This window comes from Argiope bruennichi, chromosome 2, assembly GCF_947563725.1.
Source record: "Argiope bruennichi chromosome 2, qqArgBrue1.1, whole genome shotgun sequence".
Lineage (NCBI taxonomy): Eukaryota > Metazoa > Arthropoda > Arachnida > Araneae > Araneidae > Argiope > Argiope bruennichi.
In genome coordinates, this window is record NC_079152.1 from 59,226,412 (window position 1) to 59,254,038 (window position 27,627).

At 26.8% G+C, this 27,627-nt stretch overlaps 1 protein-coding gene across 1 annotated transcript in view; it reads left to right on the forward strand.

The window, feature by feature from the left end:
* LOC129955523 (carboxypeptidase D-like) overlaps positions 1 to 27,627 on the forward strand; it is a 57,910-nt gene that overhangs the window by 16,287 nt on the left and 13,996 nt on the right. Inside the window, exons 7-21 of the mRNA XM_056068230.1 lie at positions 2,485 to 2,590; positions 4,917 to 5,059; positions 8,749 to 8,915; positions 9,154 to 9,421; positions 12,214 to 12,322; positions 13,715 to 13,961; positions 15,046 to 15,238; positions 16,706 to 16,814; positions 19,106 to 19,252; positions 22,905 to 23,085; positions 23,262 to 23,454; positions 23,812 to 23,935; positions 24,732 to 24,863; positions 25,569 to 25,679; positions 25,807 to 25,868. Coding sequence (XP_055924205.1) covers positions 2,485 to 2,590; positions 4,917 to 5,059; positions 8,749 to 8,915; positions 9,154 to 9,421; positions 12,214 to 12,322; positions 13,715 to 13,961; positions 15,046 to 15,238; positions 16,706 to 16,814; positions 19,106 to 19,252; positions 22,905 to 23,085; positions 23,262 to 23,454; positions 23,812 to 23,935; positions 24,732 to 24,863; positions 25,569 to 25,679; positions 25,807 to 25,868 — 2,292 coding nt within the window. The remainder of the gene's footprint in view (positions 1 to 2,484; positions 2,591 to 4,916; positions 5,060 to 8,748; positions 8,916 to 9,153; positions 9,422 to 12,213; positions 12,323 to 13,714; positions 13,962 to 15,045; positions 15,239 to 16,705; positions 16,815 to 19,105; positions 19,253 to 22,904; positions 23,086 to 23,261; positions 23,455 to 23,811; positions 23,936 to 24,731; positions 24,864 to 25,568; positions 25,680 to 25,806; positions 25,869 to 27,627) is intronic.

Consider the following 27,627-nt stretch of genomic DNA (forward strand, 5'->3'; position numbering starts at 1 on the left):
AATACTACTTATTATTACATATAGATTATAAAGTAGATTTTTAGCTTTTAAATAATTTATCACAAATTTCAGGTGTAAAAAATTATAATGTTTGAAGTAATATCTATTTCTAAAACTACTATTCATTCTATAATAAATTTTCAAGAATAATAATTCTCATTGCTCTTTTAACTTCATATTTTAATTTTGGATTGTACTGATTTTTATTGTGTTTGTAAACACAATTTTTTTGAAGTAGTTAAATTGTGAAGAACATTTAGTACTTATACTGTTTTATTGCTTTTATGAATTACTATGCAGTTGAACTTTGCATCATTTCAGTATTTACATTAAAGTTAAATATGTTTCTTACCTATAATTAGCAGATAAATGAATATGCTTAAAATTTCTTAAAAACAATAGGTTTGAATGCAAATAACAAAATCTGAATTTTCAAGAAATTGTCTCTTCATTCATCTTAAAGAGAACAACAAGCATAGAAAGATGCATTTGATGTGAAACACAGCCAATATTTGTTGATATGCACAGGAACAAAGAAGGTTCTTAGCAAGCATTTAAGTGCATGGAAAGTGAATGATTCATTTTGGCATTATTGAATATTTTTGTTTCTGTATATATAAGTTGAATACAACTTGCTATTGGTAGTTCCTCTTGCTTTAGAAGACACTTGCTAAGAAAGGAATTTCAAAATCTTCTTCTCTGAATACAAAATTCACCCATTTGAGTTCATGTAATGAAATACTTAAAACTAATTATCTCCATCATAAGTATTATTTATTTGAAATGATAAACTATTTAGATTGAATCGAAATTTTTTTGAGGTTAAAAATTATAATTATGGATACATGGGTGTTGACCAAAAGGAAAATATCTTCCTTTCAATAATTCCTCCAATCCTATTAAATTGAATAGCTACAATGATTGGCAAAGGTTGCTATTACTACTATTTACAAAATTAAGGAGTCTGAATTTAAAAGTAGCTCATAGATATTGAGATTAAATGTTTGTTCATGGTCAGTAAACTACCTGTTCTATTATCAGTTTGGTTTTAAAGGGGATTTACAATTGTAATAAAATCTTTAAAAAATTTCTCAATATTTTTTTTTATATTTTATTGTTTTCAATTTAATGCAAAAAAAATCTTTTTCAAATTAAAAATCTGCCATTTAAAATATGAAGCTTGATTGTTCTAACAATCAGGCAATAGTAAAATAATTTTTATATATTACATATTAAAATAGAATACCCGTCTAAAAACATTATGTAATTAAAGAAAAAGAAAAAATTGCAGTGAATGCCAAAAGTAAGCAAGTATTTTTTTATTGTAATTTAAAATTGGTTAAAACATGTGATTGAAAGATTAATGAAATAATGATATTGGCTTGAATTTTGCTTTGCAAATATTACAAATATAGAATATTACAAATTGCATTTAAATAATTTTCAAAAAATATTAAAATTAAAATAAAAATTTAATAAAAGTAAAAATTTTTGTGTAATGTTCTCAGAAGTCTGTGAGGAAATTTTAAAATATTGATTTTATTTAAAATTGAAATTTCCATTTCTTTTCAAATATCTATTATCCAAGAAGTTATCCATATCTATTATCCTAATATCTGGTAGCTCTAGGTGCAAAATCAAGTAGTTAATTGGTACTACATCATCGTAAAAAAAATTATCATCTAAAAATAATTTTTCTTCTTGAAAATTACATTTCATAGACAAAATTCTGGTGTGGATGCTAGTATAGATATTGCAATCTTTCACTATTGTCTGAAGGGCTAGAATATTTGTTGGCATAAACTTAATTTGTATTTTGTGTTCACTATTTTTTATAGAATTCCTATTAACCATTAAAATAAATAACAGAGTAGTGATTAGTACTGTAAAAATATGAATTGCTTCCCAATTAACATATTTAGCAATAACAGTTTGGAATCAAAAATGCTTGAAATTTGCATGAGATTATCAGTATGTATTCAAACAGATATTTATTAGTTAACATTTCTGTCCCCATTTATGGCTCTATTTTTTTTTTTTTTTTTTTTTTTTGCAAACATTAAGGATATTTTAAAAGGTAAGAGAAATGTTTTTTACTTTTCATGCTAAATATTTGTCTGGATATATGTTTGCAGAACAAGATTTCAATGATATTTATAATGCTCTAATATTAACAAATTCAGTTATATTATTTTTAAATTTGCCAGTATAACTAGTATTGTTTGTTTTTTTTAACCTTGTGTTTATAATTCAGAGCAAAGTGCTTAATGATTTTAATAATATAGAAAGGCTTTTTCTCTCAGTCTGTTTGCCCTAAAAAAAATGCTGCCCTTAAATTACAGTTTATATTTGTTAAAAATATTCATTCTCCAGATTCTACTTACAATATTATTATTATTTGTTCAAATGCTCCAAATTTTTATCTTTCATGCACATTTTAATCATTTGATAATAAACACTGATACTATATTATATGCATTTCAGAAACATCCTACAATGCATCTAGGTCTGCCATGTGGTGGTCAAGGTAAGCTGAATGAATCTTTTCCTGGTGGCATAACCAATGGAGCAGCATGGTACAGTGTGGCAGGTAAGAACATAAAAGATTCTACTGCATTTATTTAAGAACTTTGTTGTAAAAATTTTCTGGAGTTATAAAAGAATAATGTTTACATTTTTTTAAAAATATTACAGATAATTTTTATTTTTGGGTAGTAAATATAATTTACTTCATCTAATTAAAATGGAACATAATAAGATTAATATATATATATATATATATATATACAGTGGTGGCCAAAAGTGTTGACATTTTTTGAAAGTTTCATGTTTTTCAACTTTGTGTGCTTGTAGAATATATTAATTTTCACTTAAATACAAATGTTTATATATCAAATTGAAGGTAATTTAATGTAGGATTTAATAACAAAAACAGTATTACAATATCTGTATTACAAACAAAGTTGCGCTAATTTTAGTAAGATGTATTTTAGATTTGCATTTTTTTAAAGTGATACTTACACAATCAATACTTAGTATGATAACCCTTATTTTTTAAGACAGCTTCACAGCGTATTTTCATCGAGTGAACGAGTGTTTGGAGTTCATCTTTCGGAATAACATGGTGCCAAGAATCAATTATAGATTCAATAAGTTGTCTTTTATTGGATGGACATTTTTGTCGTACAAGAATTTTCAAACGTCGCCACAAATTTTCAATTGGATTGAGATCAGGATTGTTTCCTGGCCATTGTAATACATATATGCCTTTATTTTGAAACCATGCTTTGCATACTTTTGCTGTGTGGCATGGAGCTGAATTCTGCTGAAAAATAAATGGTGCTTTGTTGGGGAAGAAATCCCTGATGGAAGGTATCAATTTTGGTTCCAGGACAGTTTCGATTTATTTTTTGGCATTCAGAATGCTTATCAATCACTTGAATTCGGCCCACACCATTTGCAGACTTACATGCCCAAATCATGGCATTTGTTGTTGTTTTCATAGTTGCTTCAATGCAATGAGGATGAAGCGCTTCACCTACTCTACGTCTCACGTATTTTCTACCATCGCTACCAAAGAGCGATATTTTAGTCTCATCGCTCCAGATTACTTGCTTCCATTGATTTTCTGACCATTTAATGTGTTCTTTTGCCCATTTAACTCGTTTTTCGCGTTGCTTTTGATTTAAATATGGTTTTTTCCTTAGAATTCTAGCTTGTAGTCCAAATCCTGATAACCTTCTTCTTATTGTTCTTGAACTTACTGCAATACCCGCTGCACTCATTTCACATCTAATGGCATCTGATGAAATTTTTCTATCTTGAAGGCATAGCCGTTTAATTTTTCTATCGTCAGTAGCACTTGTGCATTTTTTTCGGCCTGATTTGGCCTTATTTCCCACTGATTTTGCTTTTTCGTAACATAAACAGAACTTTCGTACACCAGAACAAGTTACTGAACCACCAACTTGTCTTGTAATTTCAGCATAAGATAGGCCATTTTCTCTCAATATGACAATTCGGCTTCTTTTTGTAGATGTCCAATCAGTTCTTCTTGTTGGTGAAATTAGTTGTTTAAAATTAGTTTAATTAAAAAAAAGGACTTAAAATATTAAAAAACAGCAGTACTCTATTTAATTGTACTAGTATGCATCATTCCGCAAAATATTTCCACAACAATAACTCTTTTACCATCCAAATAATCTAAACTATAGTTACAGACATTTGATTGGTCCTCAGAACAGTTTTGAGATTGGCTAGTACACTTTTATTACAAAACATGTCATTATTCAAAGCGATTTGTGTTTGTTTGTTCTACTAAAATAAGCGTAACTTTTTTTGTAATACAGTTATTGTAATACAGTTTTTGTTATTAAATTCTACATTAAATTACCTTCAATTTGATATGTAAACATTTGTATTTAAGTGAAAATTAATATATTCTACAAGCACGCAAAGTTGAAAAACATGAAACTTTAAAAAAAATGTCCACACTTTTGGCCACCACTGTATATATATTACTACCTCCATTTATTTGATATAAAAAGTTATGAAAAGAAATTTTCAAATATAATATATATTTCTAATTTTAACTACATTTGGTTGTTTAATATTTTGTAATTTTAATATTGTACAATTTTTGAATGGGTAGTATGTATTGTATGGGTAGTATGTATTCTTATGTGCAAAATAAATGTAAGATATTCTTTTTTTTAACTTTATTATGGTGGATGTTGTTATAATAAAGTATTTAATAAATAATTCTTAAATACAATTAAATACAAAAAAAATTCTTAATTGTCTTATGTTTTCTCTTCTAGAATTTTGGAAAGAAATTTGTTTTATTTTTATTCTTTAAAATCTTTTATTTTTATTGCAATAATTTATTGAATTTTCTGAAATACAATCTGATATAGGTGGAATGCAGGATTGGAATTATCTGCATAGCAATTGCTTTGAATTAACTATTGAGGTGGGGTGTAAGAAATATCCATATGCTAGTGACCTTCCAAAATATTGGAGCGACAATAAAGAATCTCTTATAGCATACATTCAACAAGTATGTTTTATTGTCTACTTTTTTTTTTTTTTTTAAATATTTAGAAGTGTTTTTTTTTTTTTGTTTGTTTGTTTGTTTTTTTCTCCTACAAAATTGAAGGTTTTTAATGAATGATTTTTTTATAAATAACAATTATTAAAAAGCAGAATTTCTTGAGAAGGCTAATTATATATTTCATTTTATTTAGTAAATTAGTACCAATTTACTTTGGTATAATCTGATAATTGCTTTTATAAAGCAATGTTTTGTATAAAGGGATGCAATGCAGAATCTAAAAGTTATCATTCTTAAATAATATTATTTACTATAATCAATTACAGTTCAAGTTTCTAGTATTCTAATATTTTACTGAACAGAAATATTTGTTTCAGGTTTAAACATCATTAATACTAGATGACCATAAAATAATCTCTCCTAATTGGATGCAACTGCAGTTAAAATTAATATATGGAATGAAACAAATTCTTTGGGGACAAAAACAAAAAAAACAAAAAACACATAACAAAAGAAACTGTGAAGAGCAATTTTGGTGGAACATAAGCAAGCCTCAAAGAGCATACAGAAATGGATTGTGCAAACCTTCATTAATGTTTAAGTGATAAAATATAAGGCATATTACAGTGGAATAAAAATGACCATAATTTATTTTTTTAAGGTATTAGTTTGATAACGGTAGGGAAAAGTTGCCTTTTGGTTCAAAAAGAATAAAATAAAATTTGGTTGCAATACTACATCAACTTCAGGTGCTGCAAAAAGCTTGAAGTTTGTAAAAATATTGATAAATTATAAACTTTTATAAAATATTTTTTATGAATTTTTCTTAAATGTATTGTTACAAAAGATGGTTTTAAATACTATATAAGCATTATAATTGGAAAAAAATTATTAATTGTATTAAAAAAATATTTTTAATTTCAAATTTTATGTTTCTTATTTTTGTATCCTCCATATTTACAAATGTTACAGTTTAAAATGTTTGTTTCTGCTTCAGTGCCACATTAATCTGTTTGTATTAAATTTTGCCACATTTACACGAATCAATTTTTGCTCTTATGTATCTTTCACTTGTGATTGAATCACAGACATTTTGAGCTGATTTGGTCACTAGTTTCATAGCTCTTTCCACTACTTGCATATGACAAGAAAACTGGGAAAAGTTGATAAAAAGGTTCTCTATGCTATTTGGTTCAGCTTTAGATGCTTTCCATATAAAGTCTTTGAGAGAGTCCACTGGAAACATGTTTTAACAAGGAGGGTGGGGTGGGGGGTTCTGTTACTATTTTAATTTTCATCCAATCTATTACATTCGTTTTGTCTTCTGGGATTAGACACATGTCCTGTAACGCAGCTCTAGCTATAGCTGCAGCAGCTCTATCTGATATCCTGATATAGCCAGCAATGGAAGCTACAAAATGGCAATTGAATATGCATTTGTGTGCTTTTCTCTTTGTTCAGTTTTGAAGGGCCTGGTAGTTTTATTTCTTCTTGTATATTTGTAGGATCTGTTTGATTTTCCTCTTCTTGTAAAGGATACTGTTGTTCTTCAGCTATGTCATTTTTGCCGGTGACTGTTTCTAGTATTTTTTGTCTGTTTGAACGTAACTATTCTCTATCCTACTTTTTCTTGCTTCTTTCCACTTCAAAGTTCTTGTTTTTTTAGCTATATCAATATTACCTATAACTATTTTCCTGTTGGAGCGTTCATTGTTGAGAAACTCTTGTTCCGTATCTGGTATTTTTTTCCTTTATACAAGTACAAGTATTAAAGTTAACACACTTATAAGCAGCAATATCAAATAAATATTTAGCTTCTTTTCAAAAATTTTCCAGGTTGTCTGACTGACCTTTTGCCAACTTATCTGACCTTTTTCTATTTCCAGATTTTAATAAATTCCTGTATTTAGCAATGATAATGTTTCATCATTTGTGAAACTTTTTTACAAGAAACAAATGTTATAGAAGCTCTTAACTACATTTGTTTTATTTTGGTAATTAAAATATCACATGTTTCACTTACAGAAGGATATTTCTGAAACAATTTTGAGGTTTTATCATTTTACTTTATTTGCATTAGCATTTATCCTAAATTAATAAATAAAGTATGTATTTCTTTTTTGTATAGTTTGTTATAAAAACAAATGGTTTTTCGTAAAAATGTCTTGCTTTTGTAAAGATTTGTTATTCATGATATATAATTTTTAATTGAATTTGTAATATCTCTTTTATATTATGTTGTGCTGTTAGCTTTGTTCACTCTTTTTTTTTTTTAATCATAACTTTTTTCATTTTCATTTCAGTCACTTAATGTACGGATTTCACATTCATTAAATATCATAAAATTCTGCAGTTTCTCATGCTTTAACTCATTATATAGTTTTGTTTAGAAGCAGCATTTTCTTTTTTTAAATTTAAGGTGATAAAAAATTAATGGTTTTATACCTCAGAGGAAGAGAGATCTCATTTCATTGTAGCAACAGCTCAAAGAAGATAGGCGTAATGTTGAGAAAAATAAGACTAAAATGCAATTAATGTATATAAAAAAATAAGGAATTGCGATAATTTTTAGAGCACTTTGAAGTGAAATGAGGAAGTTTTAACTTTCTTTGTATTTTGTGCAAGAAATATTTTTTGATCTTTTAAATTCACAAAGCTGATATCTGTAAATTAAAAGCATTAGGAATCAAAATATACCAAAAAAGTAAATAGAAATAAGCTTGAATGTGAATTTGGCTTGTAAATAATTGTTATAAAAACACTATGCTAAAAATGAAAAAAAAAATTGTATATATATATCAGAAAGAAGAAACAATGGACATATGTAAATTAAACTTCATTATATTGTTAATTTAAATCAAAAAGAAGCTTGCTTGTCAATGCTTCATGTGATTCTCCAAAGCTAGCTTTCTTCTAAAACTCAAAAATTAGCAATATCATGAGAATTTAAAAGTTGTCATAATTTAATAAATTTTCTGAAAACTGTTGCTCAAAAACATGAAACAAAAGTGTCCAGGCTCTTATCAATAAAGGGCTGACTGGTGAAAATCAGTGCCATTTCTTTTTCTCTGCAATTAATTGCACCAAACCTTATTAGTAATATAATACTGCAATGTTATATTTTTTTTATCTTATTACAATAAGGAAAGTTGGTTTGTAATTGAATTTTGAAAGCATGAAATAAAATCATGAGAATAATGATCTTTGGTTTTGTAATTGCTGTGCAATTTATATCAATAATTTATGTCATAAAATGTAATTTGACAAGAATTGATTATTTTCCCATTCAAATATTGCTTTTAATATCATTCAAGCAAGGATTTCTCCCTCTCCCCATCAGAATAAAATAATCTTGCATGTGACATGCAAAATATACTTAATTATGTAATTATCTGGATTTGCGCTTTCTCTTGAACTTTTGTATGCATTCCTTGAATAAATAGTAGTATAGTTTTTTTATGACTTTTAAGATTATCACTTTGTTTTAAAAAAGCTTAAATGTGGAATTTGTGTAATGATAAGAGGTTAAAATTAAGAATCTTTTTATGGATATTTAGATTGAAATTGTTGTCAAATTAAAAAATTTTTATACATAATTAAAACCACATTTTTACTATAAATTATGTACTAATTATATAGTGGTTTCACAAATTTATAGGAGAGTTTTATGGTATCATTTTAATATCTATTTTTAGGTTCATTCTGGAGTTAATGGTTTTGTATTAGATAAGAATGGAAATGGCATTCGGAATGCTTCTATTCATGTGATTGGAATCGATCATGATGTAGTTTCAGCAAATTTCGGCGATTATTGGCGACTTCTGGCTCCTGGAAATTATGTTATAGTAGCATCGTCTCATGGGTATGTATTATTTAGTTGAAAATTGAAATTTTTTCCACACTTTTTTTTTTTTTTTTTTTGTATTCAGAATTAATGACACAATGCGAGATCAAATAAAGTGGGTGGCTTAAGATTTTATTTTATTTTGTTACTCTTCTGAATTTTTTTTTATATATAATTTGTTGTGCTTTGTACATTTTCATTTTTTGTTATGAGTAAATGCTTCCTTCCTTTTTAAATTTGTACTTTTTTTTTCCAGATATTCTCGCAGTTCAAGAGAAGTGGTTGTTCCTGATGATACTCATGGCATTCAAGTTAATTTTACTCTGGATAATGAATATTTTGACTGGTTACAAAAAGAAGACTTTGGAATTCTAGATAATATTGATGACAGATATCTAAATAATATAGAATTGCATAGCTCATTATTAAAGTTGAAGAATGAAAATCCACAGCTTGTTAAATCAATGGCAAATATTGGTCATGATGGTATGCAAGCCTTCAATTTCATAATAGTGTCATCAGAGGTAATTTTCAAAATTTTATGTGTAACTGTCTTACAAAATTGTTATGAGTTGAATTAAAAAAAGTTAATTGCAGTTTTGCCAAGATTCAGTAAAGTCTTACTCTGAGAATGATATGCATACAGATACATTTATACTTATTCATAAGAGGATAAATTATTATAATAAGATGTTCAACTTTCAATATAATTTAACCTGAATAGTGCTCTATGGGAAATTCTTTGCAGTAATGAATGAATGTAAATACTGATAATTATTATATAAAATTTCATCATTGTGTGGAGAAGTTTGAATGTTTTCTGTTATATGTCTTGTCTGAAAGCTAATAGCTTGACAAGTTTCATTTGTCTAACAGAATCATTTATTGTATTTCCATAAATCTTGGTGTAGTTTTATGTAATAATTTCCCTTTATAGCAATGTGCATCATTTATTGTGGCATTTATTATAATTTTATTTGGTGGAGATTATAATTCTGAATCCTTTATTTTTTGCACATTAAATTAATTTTGAATTTATTTACCAAGACAAAGAAATTGACAATTTTAAATTAAAAATGAATGAATTTTATTAAAAGTTAAAATGTCAGATGCCAAAACTCAAGTACTGATATTAACATACCATAATTGGTTTTCCCTATTTCTGCTTTTAAATGTTATAAATAACTAAAATATTAGTAATATTAAAAGTTATTAAACCGCTAACAATTGCATATGAGTATACTTGTAGTTAATTTGTGGAATATTTTTTTTATTGTGCTTGCTATGATGTAACTTATAAGTATACATCACTGAAGTGCCAAAACATTATGACCACCTCTTAAATAGTGCATTCTACTTCCACTGCAGCAGGAAACGGCTGCACCTCACCTTGACATGAATCCCTCAAGTCTGTGGTAGATGACTGGAAACAGGGTGTACCGAATGTCTAAGCATCAGTCACAAAGTCGAAATATTCCAATATGATGATGTTGATCTGTAGCTGCCTTTTTATGAAATCAAAAATGTGCTCTATCAGATTAAGATATGGCAAATTAGGTAACCAGGCCATTAATTGGAGTTCATCATTATGCTCCACGAATATGCCCAACAAAATTCGAACCCTGTGACATGGAGAATTGTTATACTGAAGTTTTCAATTCCATTTGGGAAGACAGACACTATGTAATTGTGCAACTGATCTGAAATCAGGTTCAGATAATTTGCATCTTTCATGGTCTGTTCTACCACAATTACTGTTTCCAGAGTCACTTATGAGCTCATCCACCTGGAGCAGGATGTTTATAATCTACTATACATGAGGGGGGCAATTGTTCTCTTGGAAGATGGAGTACCCTGGCATGACCATCAACATGCAGAATGAGAAATCATGATTCATCTGACCAAATAACTCTCTTTCACTTAACCATGGTCCAGTCTCAACGTTTCCTAGCCCATTATAGGTGTAATTGACAATAATGCTTGGTCAATAGAGGCATACAAGTGCAATGTCTGCTGTACTGTCTTTTATCCAACAATGTCCACTGAATTGTGTGTTCCAAAACATTTGTTCGGCTCTGATTGACTTGATCGACTCAGCTGACTGCCCAGTAGGCCAGTCAGCTGAGTCGCTGTCTAGTTCTGATTTATCCTTACCAAGCATGACAGTCTCCAACATCCTTTTTCTTTGATGGCCTGTGGACATCCAACACCTTGGCCTCTACTGCTGGTTTCATTGTCATTTATCCACTTTGCATAAATACTAACAACGATAATCATGAACAAATTGCCAGTCGTGCTGTTTCACTGATACTAATTCCGTAATAACTGATAAGCAGTTAATTCCGTGTCTTCCGGCCATTATAGTCTCTTTATCAAATTCATTTAGATCAGATCCTTTCCTATCACTTGCAAAAGTAAGTTCAAGAATGATTCCTTACCTTCTGCAGCAGCAGTTAAATACTATTCCCAATTAATCATATGCCTTCATGTCATCTGGATGAATGCGTTGAAAAATGTTTTGACTTTTCATTGTATGTTACACACCCTTGTTTGACATCTTTTTTTTTATAAATAATTATATATTCTATGTACCTGATATTTATAAATTATGTTTGCTGTTACAGTATTTATATTCAACAGTATAGACAAAGTGTTCAGTGATCAGTTATCTTATAGTTTGAACACAAACTCAGTTTGTCATATTCATATATTATAATAGTCATATCAACTATTCTCACAGATGGTAGTGTAGATGCTAAGATGTAATCTTATATCTAATTCAAAAATCTTGCAATCTTATATTAAAGATATATATCTATGAAATGTGTTTTGTTTTATATACTTTGTAGCAAGAAATATAAAATTTTTGAATTCCTTTCACAAATAGTTGTTAAAATCCTTTGAAATTATATATAAAAAATTATTTTGCCTTGCAATGTAATATTAAGAAATTAGTTTAAAAAAACCTGAAAAGTTTTTCTCTATTTCTACCATTTTTCTCTCCAAATTAAAAATTAACAAGATGTAATGAGAAGATGTAATAAGAATTAAATGTAGAATTTACTAAATGTCATTTAATTTTTTTAAAAAATTATTCAATTCTAGCTATTTAGTGACAAGAATTAAAATTTTATTTTTGTGGTAATTATGTGGTATGGCTATTGTTTTATGTGGTAATATTGAAATTTTTCTTGTTAATTTTACTAATTTGTTTCCTTATGTTAAACATTTGTTAAATTTTTATTGATTTGTTAAAATTAATAAAATTTCTCATTATTCTTTATTTTATAATTTAAATTTAATCATTTGATTTTAGGTTGAAAAAAGTGATCATAAACTCAAAATAGCAGTTATTGGAGGCCTTCATAGCAACCAGCCTGGTGGGCGTGAAATATGTGTGAGGCTTGCTAGACACCTTGTTGAAGGTAAACTATTTGAGTAGTTATTAGAATTTCAAAAACTGATAACTTTCAGTTTTGTTATATTGACTTAAGTAGCTTTCAATTCTTTATTAAAGCATGTTATAAATTTTTTTAAATTACAGTTTTTGTTTACATATATCTGAAAGAACTATTTAAACCAAAGGCCAAAACATCAAAAATGAATATGAAACAAAACCAAAACAGAGTAAGTATAATATTTAAGGACAGCTGGTGCAAAGAAAAAATATATGAAATGAGAAAAGATGTGTGTTAAAAAGAAGAAAAAAAAAAAATGGAGAATGTGTGTGGGAGGGCGGGGGAGAGGTATATCTACAAAGAGACCATATTATCACCTAACTTTTGTCTTTATCTTATAGTGATGTGCTGTTTGTTTATTTTTGATTTCTTCAACCTTTGATTCTTATTCACCTTGATCTATTAAGGTGTTTCTGATACAGTCAATTAATTATTCTTTTATAAAAAAACTATTTTTCTTTGAAATATTTTGCATATATTTCATCCCTTAATGAAGTGATTAATATATTTTGATTACAAAATTCTACTTTCTATCCTCTTTTTGTTTTATATGTATGTATATAAATTTTTTTAATACTTTTATTAATTTTTTATTAAGATGAGTTTAAAAGAGATGAACAATCTTGGAGTTTAAAATAATAAAAATATGCTGCTAGATAATTTGTATTTATATTTGAAAATTTATTTCGTATTTCAAAAGTATTATCATACTTTATTATGTTATTTATTATTGTATATTTTTATGTTTGTATTCTTTGGTTTATTAGTATTTGCATTTCATGAGTTGATAGGTTTCTGTTTTGAAATTTTTTTACAATATGCAATGTTAATTTAAGAATGAATATATATACTTTCACAAAATTTTATTTTACTCTTCATATAGTTTTTCAAAGAATTTGTATTGTTTTCATATCTTTGAATGCATGATAAATTAAAGAAAGATAATATAATTTTTTGAGAATAATTTATCTAAAAATACCATTAAAAATTTTTACTTTTAAGAAATTCTGTTTAATGTATTCATTGAGTTCAAATGAGACAAGATATGATCAACAAGATGGGATCAAATGAGATATTTAACATTTTGAAAAATTTTTAATCTTAGTTAAAAGGTAGATTCCTTATGGAAAGACTACATATTGCAGATGACTCATATGACATAATTTCAGTGAAAATGTTGGCATATGTTGTCTTGTGAACATCTTTCAAGTAATTTTGTCTTGATTTAAAACTAACAATGAATATAATGTAAAGAGAAGTCCTAGACAAATTCAAAGGATTCAAGTAGTTAAAATGCCAATATGCCTTTATTTTTCATTTGTAAAAGTTTTTTTTTTTTTTTTTTTTTTTTTTTTGTAGGTTACCGTTTTGGTAATCCAGCCATCAAGAAATTACTAAATGATGTTGCTATTCATATTTATCCTTCAGTGGATAGCAGAAGATTTAAAAACTCACATGAGTCTATCGATACAGATTTAGATTTTGGTGATAAATTTGGAGAAGAATATGCTGGAATATTTGGTCCAGTTGAAGGTTTAAAAATTAATCTTGATTCTTATCATTACTCATCTTTAATCAGCATTGAAGGAGGAGGATTGGACATAAGGTAAACAGTATTAATTTTTCATACCAAAACTATTTTCTGTTACCAAAAGCAACTCAACTTGAAAGATATCCTGTGTATAGTTATTCCCAGATAAATAATCTTGAGAAGGATTGCAATGTTTGTAATAATATTTTATATGTTTGAGCAGAAGTTTTGAAGCTAATAATATATATTCTATGTAGTGAAAATATGTGCTTAAAAACTATTGAATTAAATGATTTTTAATTCCTTGGATTTGTTTCTAAATCATGAAATTGCTTAGAAACCAAAAGAAATAATTCTTGTTAACTTTTGACACACTAGCTTCTAGATTCCTCAATACTCTTGAGTTTATAATGTATGTGTATATATAAATGCTAAACTTTCTGTTTTTTGAAATTTAAAGTCTTTTGGATGTCTTAATGATTATTGTGCAAAATGTGAATAACTAATGAATCAAGAAATAAATTTATACAAATGGAGTCCAAAATAATACAAACACTTTTTAAAAAGTCTGATGTATTTAGATTTCCAGTTGTCACACCACTTAATGAGTATGAAAGGAAATATATAAGTTTTGCATCCATCTAACTTTTCAAAGAAACACCTTAGAACTTGTTGGTAAAACAAATCTTTCAAGATGTGTGTGCAAAAATTTTTGAATTTTGTAATAACATATTTTTTTTGTGATGTAATAATTTTATAGTTGTAGTGAGAAAAAAATAGCCAAAATTTCACTAATTTTTAATTAATTAATATTCTTTTAAAAATTGCTCTTTAGTGCACATTTTCTCCCTCCAAAGTATGTATATACCAACTTTGGTAGCTCTAGGTCAATGAGTCTGGCCTGTAGATCTAACATTTTTATATGCATTGCATAACATTTGCATACATATCTTTATTCTTACCGACATATTTTTGTTATTAGTAGAGATAGAGTATTTTAAAAAATTAATTGCATTTGCATCTTTACCTGTCTATTTCTTGTTAAATGTCTTATTTAAATAAAAAGGAAAAAAACCATATTATATAATTAATGTTTTTGTGGGTATATAATACTCTCTATATATAACTTTAAACTTTTTAATTGCATTTTTTTTTTCAGCTTTCCTTATTCTATTATTGAAAATCAAGAGAGTCAGGATGCTGATACTTTTAAATTTTTGTCTCGATCCTTCATTTCTCATCATCAGTTGCTGTCTAAAGGTACTATGTGTGGAGAAAAGAATTCCTCTAATCTTGATCAAGATCCCAATTCGCTTTTGAGCTATGCATATGTAAACCATGGTACAATAGCAGTGAGTCGCTTGTTGCTATATCTTTTTTTTTTAGTATGTGTATATCTGCCTGTCTAATTTTATTGATTTTTGTTTCTATTAGGTGCATAATTGCAAAATATATTAACAATACTTATGGCTGGAAATTATATTAGCAAGATAAAATATATTTTACTCTCTTCTTGTGTTACTATATTCATTATCTGAAGTAAGAAACAACATTAGTTAGCTTATTAATGGAGAAAGAATGTTAAAATTGTGCTAATGAATTTTGTAAAAGATCATCTTTCTAAGCTTAAAAAATTAACTGAAAATAAATTAATTTTGCTCATTAAAATCAGCAGAATGATATATAGATATTATTGATATATTTAAAATGCATTAACACTTAAATTTCTCTTCTTTTTGTGTGTGAATTTAAAAGATAATTGCTTATTTTTGATGTTAATTTTTAATAATTGTGCCAAAAAAATTTGTCAAAAATTCCCCCCCTCCACAAAAAAAAAATTAGTCATAAAACAAAATTGCTAATTATTTCATATAAAACAAATACAATGCTTAAATGCAATTCAGATGCTAAAAAGTATTGAAAAAAAAACTCCAAAGTCCAAAATTCATTTCAGTCTTATTATTATTTTAAATTGGTTTCTTTTTTTCTTTTTTTTTTAAACCTATAACTTTATCCCAAATATGTTGTATGTTAATAACCTTATGATTTATTTAATATGTTTTATAAACCTTGGACAGGATATTACTCCCAGCAAATAGGGTAGCATATGCTGTTTTGTTCATGAATGTATTAATAAATATATTATCTATGTGTTTTAATAATCTGTTGCTATAGGGAGTTCAAAAATAAATTCTTAAAAACTAACATAAGAGAACATACATAAACTTTTATACAACTTTGAAATAGAATTAAAGAAATTTTATAAGCATAGATTGTATATTTTTAATTTTTTTTAAAAAAATGAGTGCTTCAATTTTTATTTATTTTTTATTTTTCACACAACACATCTTTCTATTTTTTAAAGAATGTTTTCTAGAATATAATAAATAATAATAAACTAAATACTTATAATATGATATAATAAATAATAAGGATAATAAATTAATATTGATCTTAAAAGATAAGTTTATATGCTTATATGTAGGTTATTTTAAATATTTTTTTGCAGTCATCTTATTTTCATGTGTTCTAAAATTTGAGTAGAGTTTGAGTGTCAAATGCAAAATTTCAGCATGCATTCTTTTTTAAATGAAATAAAATATAATAAATAAATCATTTACTCATAAAATTAGTAATATTAATATATGGCATTAGTTGAATTCTTCACGTCTTTAAGCTTTTGCTTATTACTTCATTTTATAATTATTTATTTTTAAAACATATTGAAAATGTTATTTAAAAAAATAAAATTTAAAAGAATGATGACTGGATAAATGTTTATTGTATTTATAAATTATTATTATTTTTTTAAAACACAGATGGCTGCTCATGTAAGCTGCTGTGATCGCCCAGAACCTAATGAACTCCCTCAACTTTGGGTTAATAACTTACAACCAATGATGCATTTTCTGCAAGCTTCTTCTCAAGGTATGTATTTATTACTTTTGGTACATACACATATGAGTGAAATCGTATGATGGAGAATGGAGAATTAATTCATTCTTTAGTTGCAATATGAGTTAAATCATTAATGAATCTAAAGGGGGGGGACTGTATATTTTTTTAAATAAGATTTTAAGGAAATGCTTTCATTAAAGTTAATTTGATCATTGGTTTTGCATATTTGAGAAGATTATAAAAGTATTTATCATTTCCTTTATGACCCCAAAGTGTATCTTTTCTCTTGAAATAAACTCATGTTAAGGAAGTTTCAAATAATTTGCTCTTTGAATGTTAAATATTTTCCATGTTAAACTACTGTTGCAGTTATGCAGATATTTTCTATTATTTTGGTTATTATGGTTCAAGTTGCAGTATTATTTATTACTGTATCATAAAAGAGTATATGAAGTTTGCTGTTATAAAATATCATTGATCTTCGTTAGAATATTCGTTTCATCATAAAAATCAATTAAACAGTATAAATCATATAACTAAATAGTATTGATATAGTCTTTTTATTGTATAACTATAACTGCCTTTTATGACCAGCAGGTTGCATATAGGTTGCATAGTATTATATGGTTGTTCATTTTCAATTAATTCTTTTCGACATAACTTGATATTCAAGGTTCCTTCAACAAAATAATTTTAAGCATTCAAATTGAGGTAGAAATTTAAGTAGCATTATTTGAGTTACTTTATACCTGTTCTGTTCTTTGTGTGCATAATCCTTTTTAATAGAATCAAAATAAATGTCAGTATTTAATGAAAATTGTAATGTCTTTATTATTTAGCAGTTTGTGCATTGTCAAACGTTTTATGATTGTTCCTTTCCCTCTCATTCCCCATATGCTGTTAATTCTAAAATTAAATTAACAGGGCACAAATGAAATATATGAACACATTGAGCAATATGTTAGCTGAATTAAAACACACCAATAAAAAAAATTAATGAATAGTAAACTCACTCATTCAGAATACCAGTTTTATTTCCTAGAATAATTTTTGATTTAATTCTGAATGTTTTTGGACTTTGCAAAAAGTTTGTAATAAAATTGTGATACAAAAATACATTATGCATTGCCACAGAAATCGAGTATATAACAGTATTTTTATTTCTTAAATATTAAAAGGGGGGTACATGGTTAAATATTTGATACAGCTATAAAAATGTTGTAAATTAAATATCAAAATATTTTTTAAAATTTATTAAAATTGGGGGGGGGGGATTGGTGGATATAAAATTGGTATCATTACTTTTTTTTTAATTTTAAAGTGGAGAAAAATTATTTTTGTTATAATATTTTTAGAAATTATAATAGCAAAACACTAAACTCTCATTTAATTTGTTAGTTAAAATTTCAATAAAAATTAGTCTGAGGTGCTCAGTCTCATCTTCCAAAGTATATCTATACCAAATTTGGCCCAGGTCTCATTGTCTGTCCTCAGAGAGCCAACAGATACACACATGTTTTTCTTTATTATTAGTAGAGAAGTGTACGGATATAATTACTTTATTTTGAAAAATTTTGAAATTGAGAACGTTTATTGTATTCCAAATCACTAAATATTTCAGAATCTGTAAATAAAGCACCAATGTTTTTTTTTTTTTTTTTTTTTTAGAAATTGCAATTTTATGATTATAAAATTTTACACTGTTTAAAATAACCATGATCGCAGGTATTTGCTTTGGAAGAAATGTGAAAAGATGATAGTTGTGAATTTCTTTAAAAAAAAAGAAAGAAATTGCATCTTGCTATGAAAATTTACACTTGCTTATATATATATATTACCATTCAGTAGTCACTTTTATTTCAGTAATACCTACCCTGCAAACCACAAGGTAAAAATTCTTGAAGAACTAGATAAGAAAATCAAAATGAAAGCTCTTTTTATGGTTGTTTTATTGTGATTCATTCCATTAATACTTTTAAAACAGATAATGATGTAATATTTTGTCAGTTATTATTTGAAAATAATATTTATTGCTCTTAAGTGCTTTCTTTATCTTAATTTTTTTAATATTATAGTTAATCTTGCATTCCATTTTAATTATTATTGTATGAAATATTAATCTGTCTGTCAGAGCTATCCCATTAGTCAATAAATAATAGTTGCAGTAATAGTTGACGTGCAATAATATTTTGCCTTTTAAAAAGGAAATTTGTAAAAAAAATTTCTTAGGTCTATGATCTTGCAACAAGATTCTTATTTGTTTTGTATTATAATGTCTTGAAAACATATATGAATTTATTTATATTGGAAACATTTTATAGGTGTGTTTGGCCATATTAGAAACAGCAATGGCTATCCATTAAAGGATGCTTCATTAATGTTACTTCCAAATAAAAGAATCATTCCTGTTGAAAAAAATAATGCATTTTTTGCTGCAACATTAGCTAGTGGTTCATATGAACTTGTGTGTAAGTATTTTTTTAAAAATATATTTGATATTGAAAACTTTCAGCACATTGGAAATGTTCAGTTACTGGATATGATATCTTCTTAAACGTAATGATTAAGTATAAATAATAATTGTATTCAAAGTCTGTAAATTTAGCAATAGTTAAATATCTGGTATTTTCCTACAAACTAAGCCATATTTATGACCAAAGTTGCGTTTTTCAATTATTCAAATTTCCTGACTGTAAAATTCCATAAGTTCATATTTTAAATGTATCAGAGTATTTATAATTTAAAAAAATGATGAGTGAATGTAGCTAATTTATCATTCCTCATAAAACTTATTTTTAAGTTAAAGCAATAATAATATTTGTAATAAAACTACTGCCATTAATTTCTGCTTTAATATCTTTTCATCAATGGAGTTTGCATTTCTAGATCCATAAAAAAATTAGTGAAATACATATATATGGAGAGAAAGAAATATATATTATCTTTTCTGTTCTAATTTTGAGAATCAAATATTATTCTTCATATTTCTTAGAAAGTCGTAAATTGTCATATGAGATTTCAATAAATATCTTATTTATAAGTATCTAAAATATCTAGTAAATAATATCTTATTTATTAAGTTTTCTTTGATCTGGACTATTTTTGAAGAGCAGATGTCTAATAAACATCCAAAACTGTCTTCATCTGGACTTTATTTTCTGAATATATATGCTATTTCTTTAAAAAAAAAATTAATTTGCATTACAGAAAGATCATTTGATACAGAGTATTCCAAATATTTCTGCGTATTTTATGTAATAGTTATTCAAGTAATCAATAATATATATTGAAGTTAAATACTTCTGATGAACTGATATAATATGCTTGATAACAATATATGTTTGTCAGGAATGTTATTTTTAAAATCAGTTAATACAATGATGTATTACAATTATAAAATTTATTTATTTTATTAAGATTACAATTGATAGTTTCCCCATAACTAGTGATACTTTCAACAGAGTTACCATGGCTGGAAAAATATATGGGATTTTAATTTCATTAGTTTCTTTTTTAATTATTTTTTCCATCTAAAAAATGCCAATCTTTGAACATTGCAAGAATAAAGTTGTAGCCAGCACACTAAAAGGGAAACAACTGTGTAAATGTAAAAAATTGTACCTTTTCTACTTTCTCTCCTTGTTTTGAATGAATTAATCTAATTTCGATTTCAGAGGCAGTTGTTCTCTGTCCATGAGATTCCTGGATTGCAGCTGATGAGAATATGTGAGAATGCTATATCTGCGTGAGAAAATATAATTAATTTCCCTGGGGGGAATAGCGACATTCAATTTGCGAAGCATTGTGGTGTTTAATTGTTCACATATTAGTTTATTGTATGGTTTGCTTATTATTTAAAAAATTGTAAGCTCTTTCAGAATAAATTAGAGAAGTGTTTTTTAACAATGAGCTGCTCAAAATCGGTATTTAATACAGATAGGAGGGATAAATTTATGAACTAATTTTGATGGATGAGTGACGATGATGAGCTGCTCACTTTTTAAGATAATAAGCTTAAATAATACAGTCCTGGAAAAAGAGAAAAACATACAAAATTGCGAGCCATTCAAAAAAGCCATAATTGATATTGGACTTTGATATGTTAAGCAGGAAAACGTCAAATTTGATGCCCAAAAATAAGCTGATTTTGAACTTTTTAGTTCATGAACAATCATTTAAAGCTGAAGTTTAAGGAGGATTAAAATTAGTTGCCTTTCATTCATCCTTTAATAAATTCTATGACGGAAATACTTTCACATATGCTCATTGATAGTGAAATAACCAAAAAAATGTAATTTTGGTCGTACGAAAATGTTGTGCATTATTTGTTACAGATTATCTTCGTTTCTCCCCCCCCCCCCTCCAACAGTGTCTTGAGAAGTTTTTAAGCAGTGAAAGAAATTGTAATATGCTGTTACAAAGCTTTGAACTGTATTTCACAAAAATACCAAATGGATCTTATTGTATGATATTATTCTGAATCAACCAATAGAGTCTCCACAAGATATTGGATTTTACTATTTTTAAGGCATACCACTGCTCCCATAAGGCATTTCACTTATTTATGTTTGAGAATCTTAAAGAAATTGTATAAAATTTGAGCACTCAGTTACTTTTACAAATTAGTATGAATGGTGCAAATGTAAATTAAAATTTTTTTAAATGTATCAAAGAAGAACTTCCATGTGAAAACGATAGTAAAATTTTAGATCTAAGTACTTGTGGCTGCACATAATCCAATGAGCATTCCATTATAAACATAAATCTATTGAATGGAAGTAGTTGTTATTCTAAGAGCAATGTATTGAATATTTAAAGAGTGTCCAACTAGATGTGTAGATTTCCTGCAGGTTGCTGGTTTTTCTAAATTTGAATTGAATATTTGTTCTTTTTATAGTGTAAAAGATATCAGTGTTGCGAAAATACTCTGAATGTTTTTGAAAATATAAAAAAAAGACATAGATTTGAATTAGAAGAAGAAAAAAATTCATGGATCTGCAACAAGTTTGTCAGGATAAATTGATTCTGAATTAAATTGCTAATATTCCTCAGCCAATTTTTTAAAAAAAAATTTGATATCTGAATCAATAATGCCTTTCTTATATGAAAATCTTTTCATGCTTGCTAAACAGTTGTGGAAAAATACTGTCAAATGAAGCATAATCGAAGAAACAAAAGCATTTAATATTTATTTTTCATAGAGCTTGATTATCTTAAAAATCTAATCCTGAGAAAAAATACCAATTTTGGAGTAATGAATACAGGCTTCTTAATTACTAGTGGAGTTGCTGAAGCTCAAAAAATTGTAGTCTATTTAGTGGAGCACTTTATATTTGTGAAGAATACTATAAAAATATTTCAATTCATGTCCAAAAATTTTAATGTTTTAAAAACTGCATCTTGTTTAAATTCACACTTATTAAAGGACCTTGCTGTTCTACTCATGAAAACTATGGAATATTGTTTTCCATTATAACTAGCACATGAATGCTTTTTGTATATTTCCTCATATATTGGATATGTGTACAGGAAAAACACAGAGTATTTTTTTCTTTCTCCCAAATTTGAGCAGTAACCTTGTCTTAGTAATTTTAATGACAAATATTCATCTAATGTTAATTTTCAATTGGTAGTATGTGGATTAGTTATGATTTTTTTTCTTTGAGAATATTGGTGGTGATATGTCCAGACTTGCTGCAGGAAAGCATTCTGCTACAAATTCAAGAGATGCAAGAATTGAAGGTGGTATGGAGGCTTATCTTAATTGTTATTTTGATAGAACAGATAGTTAGAATAAAGTTAAAACCTTAACATTCCCACTCTCCAGTCCTATTCACTGCATTTCTACAGTCCCAGTTGGTGCAAAATGCCCTACAACATTTTTATAGTACCTTAACAATATTGTATGGCATCCAGCTTATCGAACAATATAATAGAGATGTTGTAAGTATCCTAATGCTAATAAAGAAAGTCATTCATTGTATGCAAACATTCTTTGGGACACATATATGTATTCATGATTATGTGTTACACAATGTATTCTGCTCTCATGCTTTCTTTTTTTATAAAAAAAACAATTATATAAATTGATCTATACATTTTCTTTCTCTTTCTTTGTAGTTTCATGTCCACATCATGAAAATGCAACAAAATCAGTTGTTATTGCTGAAAATAAACTGATAGAACTTGATGTAGTATTAGATCCTGTTGCCACTGAAATCAAAACTCATGATGATGCTTCAATGGAAAAAGCTTTAAAGTTAATTGCTCAACATTATTCATCAATTGCAAAATTATTTAGGTAAGATGAAAACAAAATAACACATCATTCTTGTAAATAATCACATTTTCCCATCTTGTTGTTATTATCATTTATTTTACTTATTTGGATTGCATATTATTTGTAAATATCCATTTGAGGACAATTCCCTCGCCCTGTAGTTTAATAATAGTTCATTTTCAATTACTTTTTTACAGCATTGGAAGAAGCAAAGGCAATCGAGAACTGTGGGTTTTAAAAATTAGCCCTCCTAATGCAAATGATTCTATTCTACCATCAGTGCGCCTTGTTGCTGGATTAAATGGATTTGAACCAGTAGCATCAGAAATTTTACTACAATTTGCTTTTGAGTTAGTTACACTTTATGGCAAAGATACAGCCATCACTAATGTAAGTTATTATATTTCACTGTAGTTTTCATTTTAAAAATTTTATACTTTCTTTACTTTAAAATTAAATAAATATAAAGATATTTGTTTTAACTTTTAAAAAAATTACTTTTGTCTACTATCCAACACATGGATATATAAATATACTATGGACTAAAAAAAAGCAAAATAGCTACCTGTTTTTCCTCATTATATTAATAATCTAATTATCCCAACCATCTTTGAGATATGCAACTTATTTCATTTTTGGTAGCATCTTACAAAATGCATGCAATTATGTTCTTGAAAGTATATAATTATTTCTACTCATTCATTTGCTTAACGCTGATTAATTTTGGAATGCTTCTTTGTATTTCAGATCATAAATGGAACAATCATATATATTGCTCCTTTATTGGATCCTGACAGCGATGTGTCTCCAAAAAACAAAGAATGTTCACTTATAAAGAGATCTAATGATGTACTAAATAGAAATTTTAAAGGTATTTGTGTTGTGATAAGTTTTTGTTTCTGTCATTATTGATGGTCTTTTTTTTTTTTTAATTTTTAAATAGAAGCAGGATATATTTAATTTCAGTTAAATCACTTAGGCATAATTTTATGTCCATGATTCCATCAAACTGTCAGACATTAAAACAATATAGTTTTAATATATGTTCCATTCATTGTATACATTATTCTTCCTAATTGAATTTTGTGCATTAATTTCCTAAATTCAAAATTCAAGCAGAATTAGCTTATTTTTTATTTTAAGATTATTCTCGATTGTAAAGAATTAAACGTAATTGAAAAACTGTTGCAATAAAATTTCCTTCTGTAATAAAATCTGTTCCTTTTTTCTTATGGGAGTTATATTTTAATCTTTCATTTTTAATGTGGATAAACCATACTTTTTATAGGTATTTAAATATATTTGCAGACTGTTTTTAGTTCAATAGGAAAAACTTACAAAGTCAGTTAGGAATTCATGTTAAGTAAATTATTACTGTGTATTAAGTTATTGATGTAATTATTAATGTATTATTCATATGTAAAATTTTAATTTTAACCTGTCTTGTTTTGCAATAAAAATATACAATATTATAAAAACAAAAAAGTTTTGCTAAGCAGAGCTGTCTTTTTCATTTGTTTATTAGAATTTTTCTTTAATTACGCTTTCGTTATGCATAATTACCTCCATTCATTTAATGGTATATTCTAAATGTTAATTGCTCTAGTTTCAATATTAATGTTTGAAATACTATCATTAAATTATAATTCTTTTAAATTTAATCATAGATAGTGAAACCACTAATATCCCAGAAATTGAAGCTTTAAAGAAGTGGATTGCTGCCAACCCTTCTGTTTTGTCTGCTTCTTTTTATGGTGGTGCAGAAGTAATAGCTTATCCTTTTCAAGAATCTCCTCCAAGTAAGTCAAGTTTTATCATAATTTATGAATTACCAGTGAACAAAATCCAAGATTGCACAGTATTTTTTTAATGATGATTTTAAGAAGGCAATAGAAGAATCACTTCATTCAGTACTTTAGAAGTTATTTCCTGTGATTTACTTTGTATGCCATTGGAGCTCATTTCTCATTTATATCTCTTGGGGCTCAATGCCTCAAATGTATAACTTTTTTTTTTCTTCATTAACATAGACTTTCTTTCAAACCATAGCAATAAAAAACTTGTTATAAAAAGGAAAATTTTTAATTTTTTAGATAGTAGCTTTAAAGTAAAAGTTTTTAATTGAAATTAAAAAAAATATTTGGTTGTTGTTTTTTAATTTTTATATGGTTATTAATGATTGTTCTTCATATTTATTCTTTTTATCAGTACCAATGTGACCATTTTAATTTATAAACTAATTGGGAAAAAAATCAATGTTTTTTTAAAAAAGTTCATTTGAACTTAATCATATTCTTATAAAATTATGATTGGTCTTAATATGAATGATATTTTATTTGAATGCTTTTGAAATAATTGATATGCATGTATATTTTTTTCAAAATGAGAAACTTGTACTTTTCTATATCGAAATGATATGTTTTTATGAACTGTTACCATTTATATATATATATATATATAATATTATGTTCTGCTTCAAAATGGATTTTGAATTTTATTTGTAGCTGCTGCTTTGACAAAGGAAGAGGAAAATGTGTTCAAGCAGCTTGCTAAAGTTTATAGTGCAAGCCACCCTACCATGCATAATGGTCATTTTACCTGCATGTCAAAAACTTGTAAGATTCTTTTTTTTTTTTTTCTTTCAATAAATATCACACTTCTTTTTGGAAATATGCTGAATTTACTTATGTTTTTAATTTTTATTCATTTTTTAATTGTTTCATTAAATTTTGGAATTTGCAGATGAATTTTCTGATGGTATTTCAAAAGCGTCGTCTTTACACTCTCACAAAGGAAGTTATTTGGTAATGTATTTTTGATACTTTTCTCTTCTAACACTTTTATTTTATTTCCTCTCATTTTTTGAATTATCTTTACTTAAATATTTTAAGTTACTGATATTAATTTTAAAATTTATAACCACTTATAGATATATTAATTGTGTTTTATGTTATATATTATTTATGCATATATTGCATATATATTATTTAGGCATATAAAAATTTTTAAGCTCAATTTTTTTTAACTGGCAAGATATTATTACTTAATGCAATGGGATTGTTTTGATGGAAACATATCTTTTGCTTTTCTACTTAAATATTATCGAAATGAGCGTTTTTTATATTTATTTATTTTAATAATATTGAAATTTACTTTATAATTTTATTACTTTACTTATTTATTACTTTATTTTTATGGTTTTTTAAATAAAAAAATATTTGAAAATCTGTTTTATTTTGTTTTACTTTATTAAAACTGTATTATCTATATCTTATTTATTCCTAACTAGCTTACTCACTGTAACTCAGTCTAATTAAATGGTGGGAAGGGGGGAGGAAAAAAGAAAGCTTGCATTTTTAATATGTTTCATCTCATAATGCTTATGGATATACAATATCTTTTATTTTTCTGTTTGTGCAGATATAGTTGATTGTCTAATTTGACAGCTCCAGAACATTCAACATATAATTATCAATGTGAGAAGCAATCCATGCCTGGATCTATATAATGCAATTCTAATGAATGTCTCTAAGCTTTATTGATGGTGATTCAAACACCATTTGAATTGGGAATTGCAGTCTTGTAAATTGGAATAGCATAACCTTTGAAATTACAGGAATATGAGGAATGAGGATATCTTCACCTTTGAAACATCCTGTCAAGATTGTTGCTTTTACAGCATTGATCATTAATTTTTTTTTTTTTATTGTTGCAATCCACAGGTCATTGCAATGGTTTTGCAACATGATAAGTGTCATGTCAATTTTCAATTGCAATGCATGCTGTGCCATCCTTAGCAGATTGAGTGAATTCAAAAATTCTGTTGGATAATTAACCTCTTCATCTGTTTCCACAATAATGCCAGTGGACTTGTATGTGACTGTCTTGATTTGAATTTTATTATTAAGTTCTTTAATGTCTTTGTTCTTGATTTTAAGAATAATTTGTTCACTCAGCCTGTCATTATTCTTACAATTGATTTGAATATTTGGTAATACTTTCTCAACCATTTCTTCTTTTGAGGGCACTAAATTCCAGAAATTATGAGACAATGAAATTCATCCTGATTTCAGATCTACCAACACTTTTCCATTCTCAATTTCTGGCAATTGATATAAGAGCTTATCCATTGTTTGGTGTCATCTCAAAGTAGAGTTTTTCAGGCAAGCATTTATTTCATCCACTGTTGTTTCTATGAATTGTATGTTCCATTCTTTGAATTGTATGTTCAATGGCAATTTCAAAGCAGAATAAGCATTTTTTTTCTCCCTGGAAGTTTTTCCTACACTCTAGTAACAATGTCAGAGCTATTCCAGATGCAAGAACTAAGGCTAAAACATTTTCGGATGGAATTGCTGCCAAAATCAATTTAATTAGAAATGCTATATCAGTTCTACATAGAACACATTAGGTTTCTCCAACTCTGTTAGTGACAGTATATATTATTTGATTGTAAATGCATTTTTTGCTCAAGCATTAGCTTAGTAATATTGATTACTCTTATTCCTAATCAAAAGATCACTCATATTGCAATTTTGTTCATGACACAATTCTAAATTACAA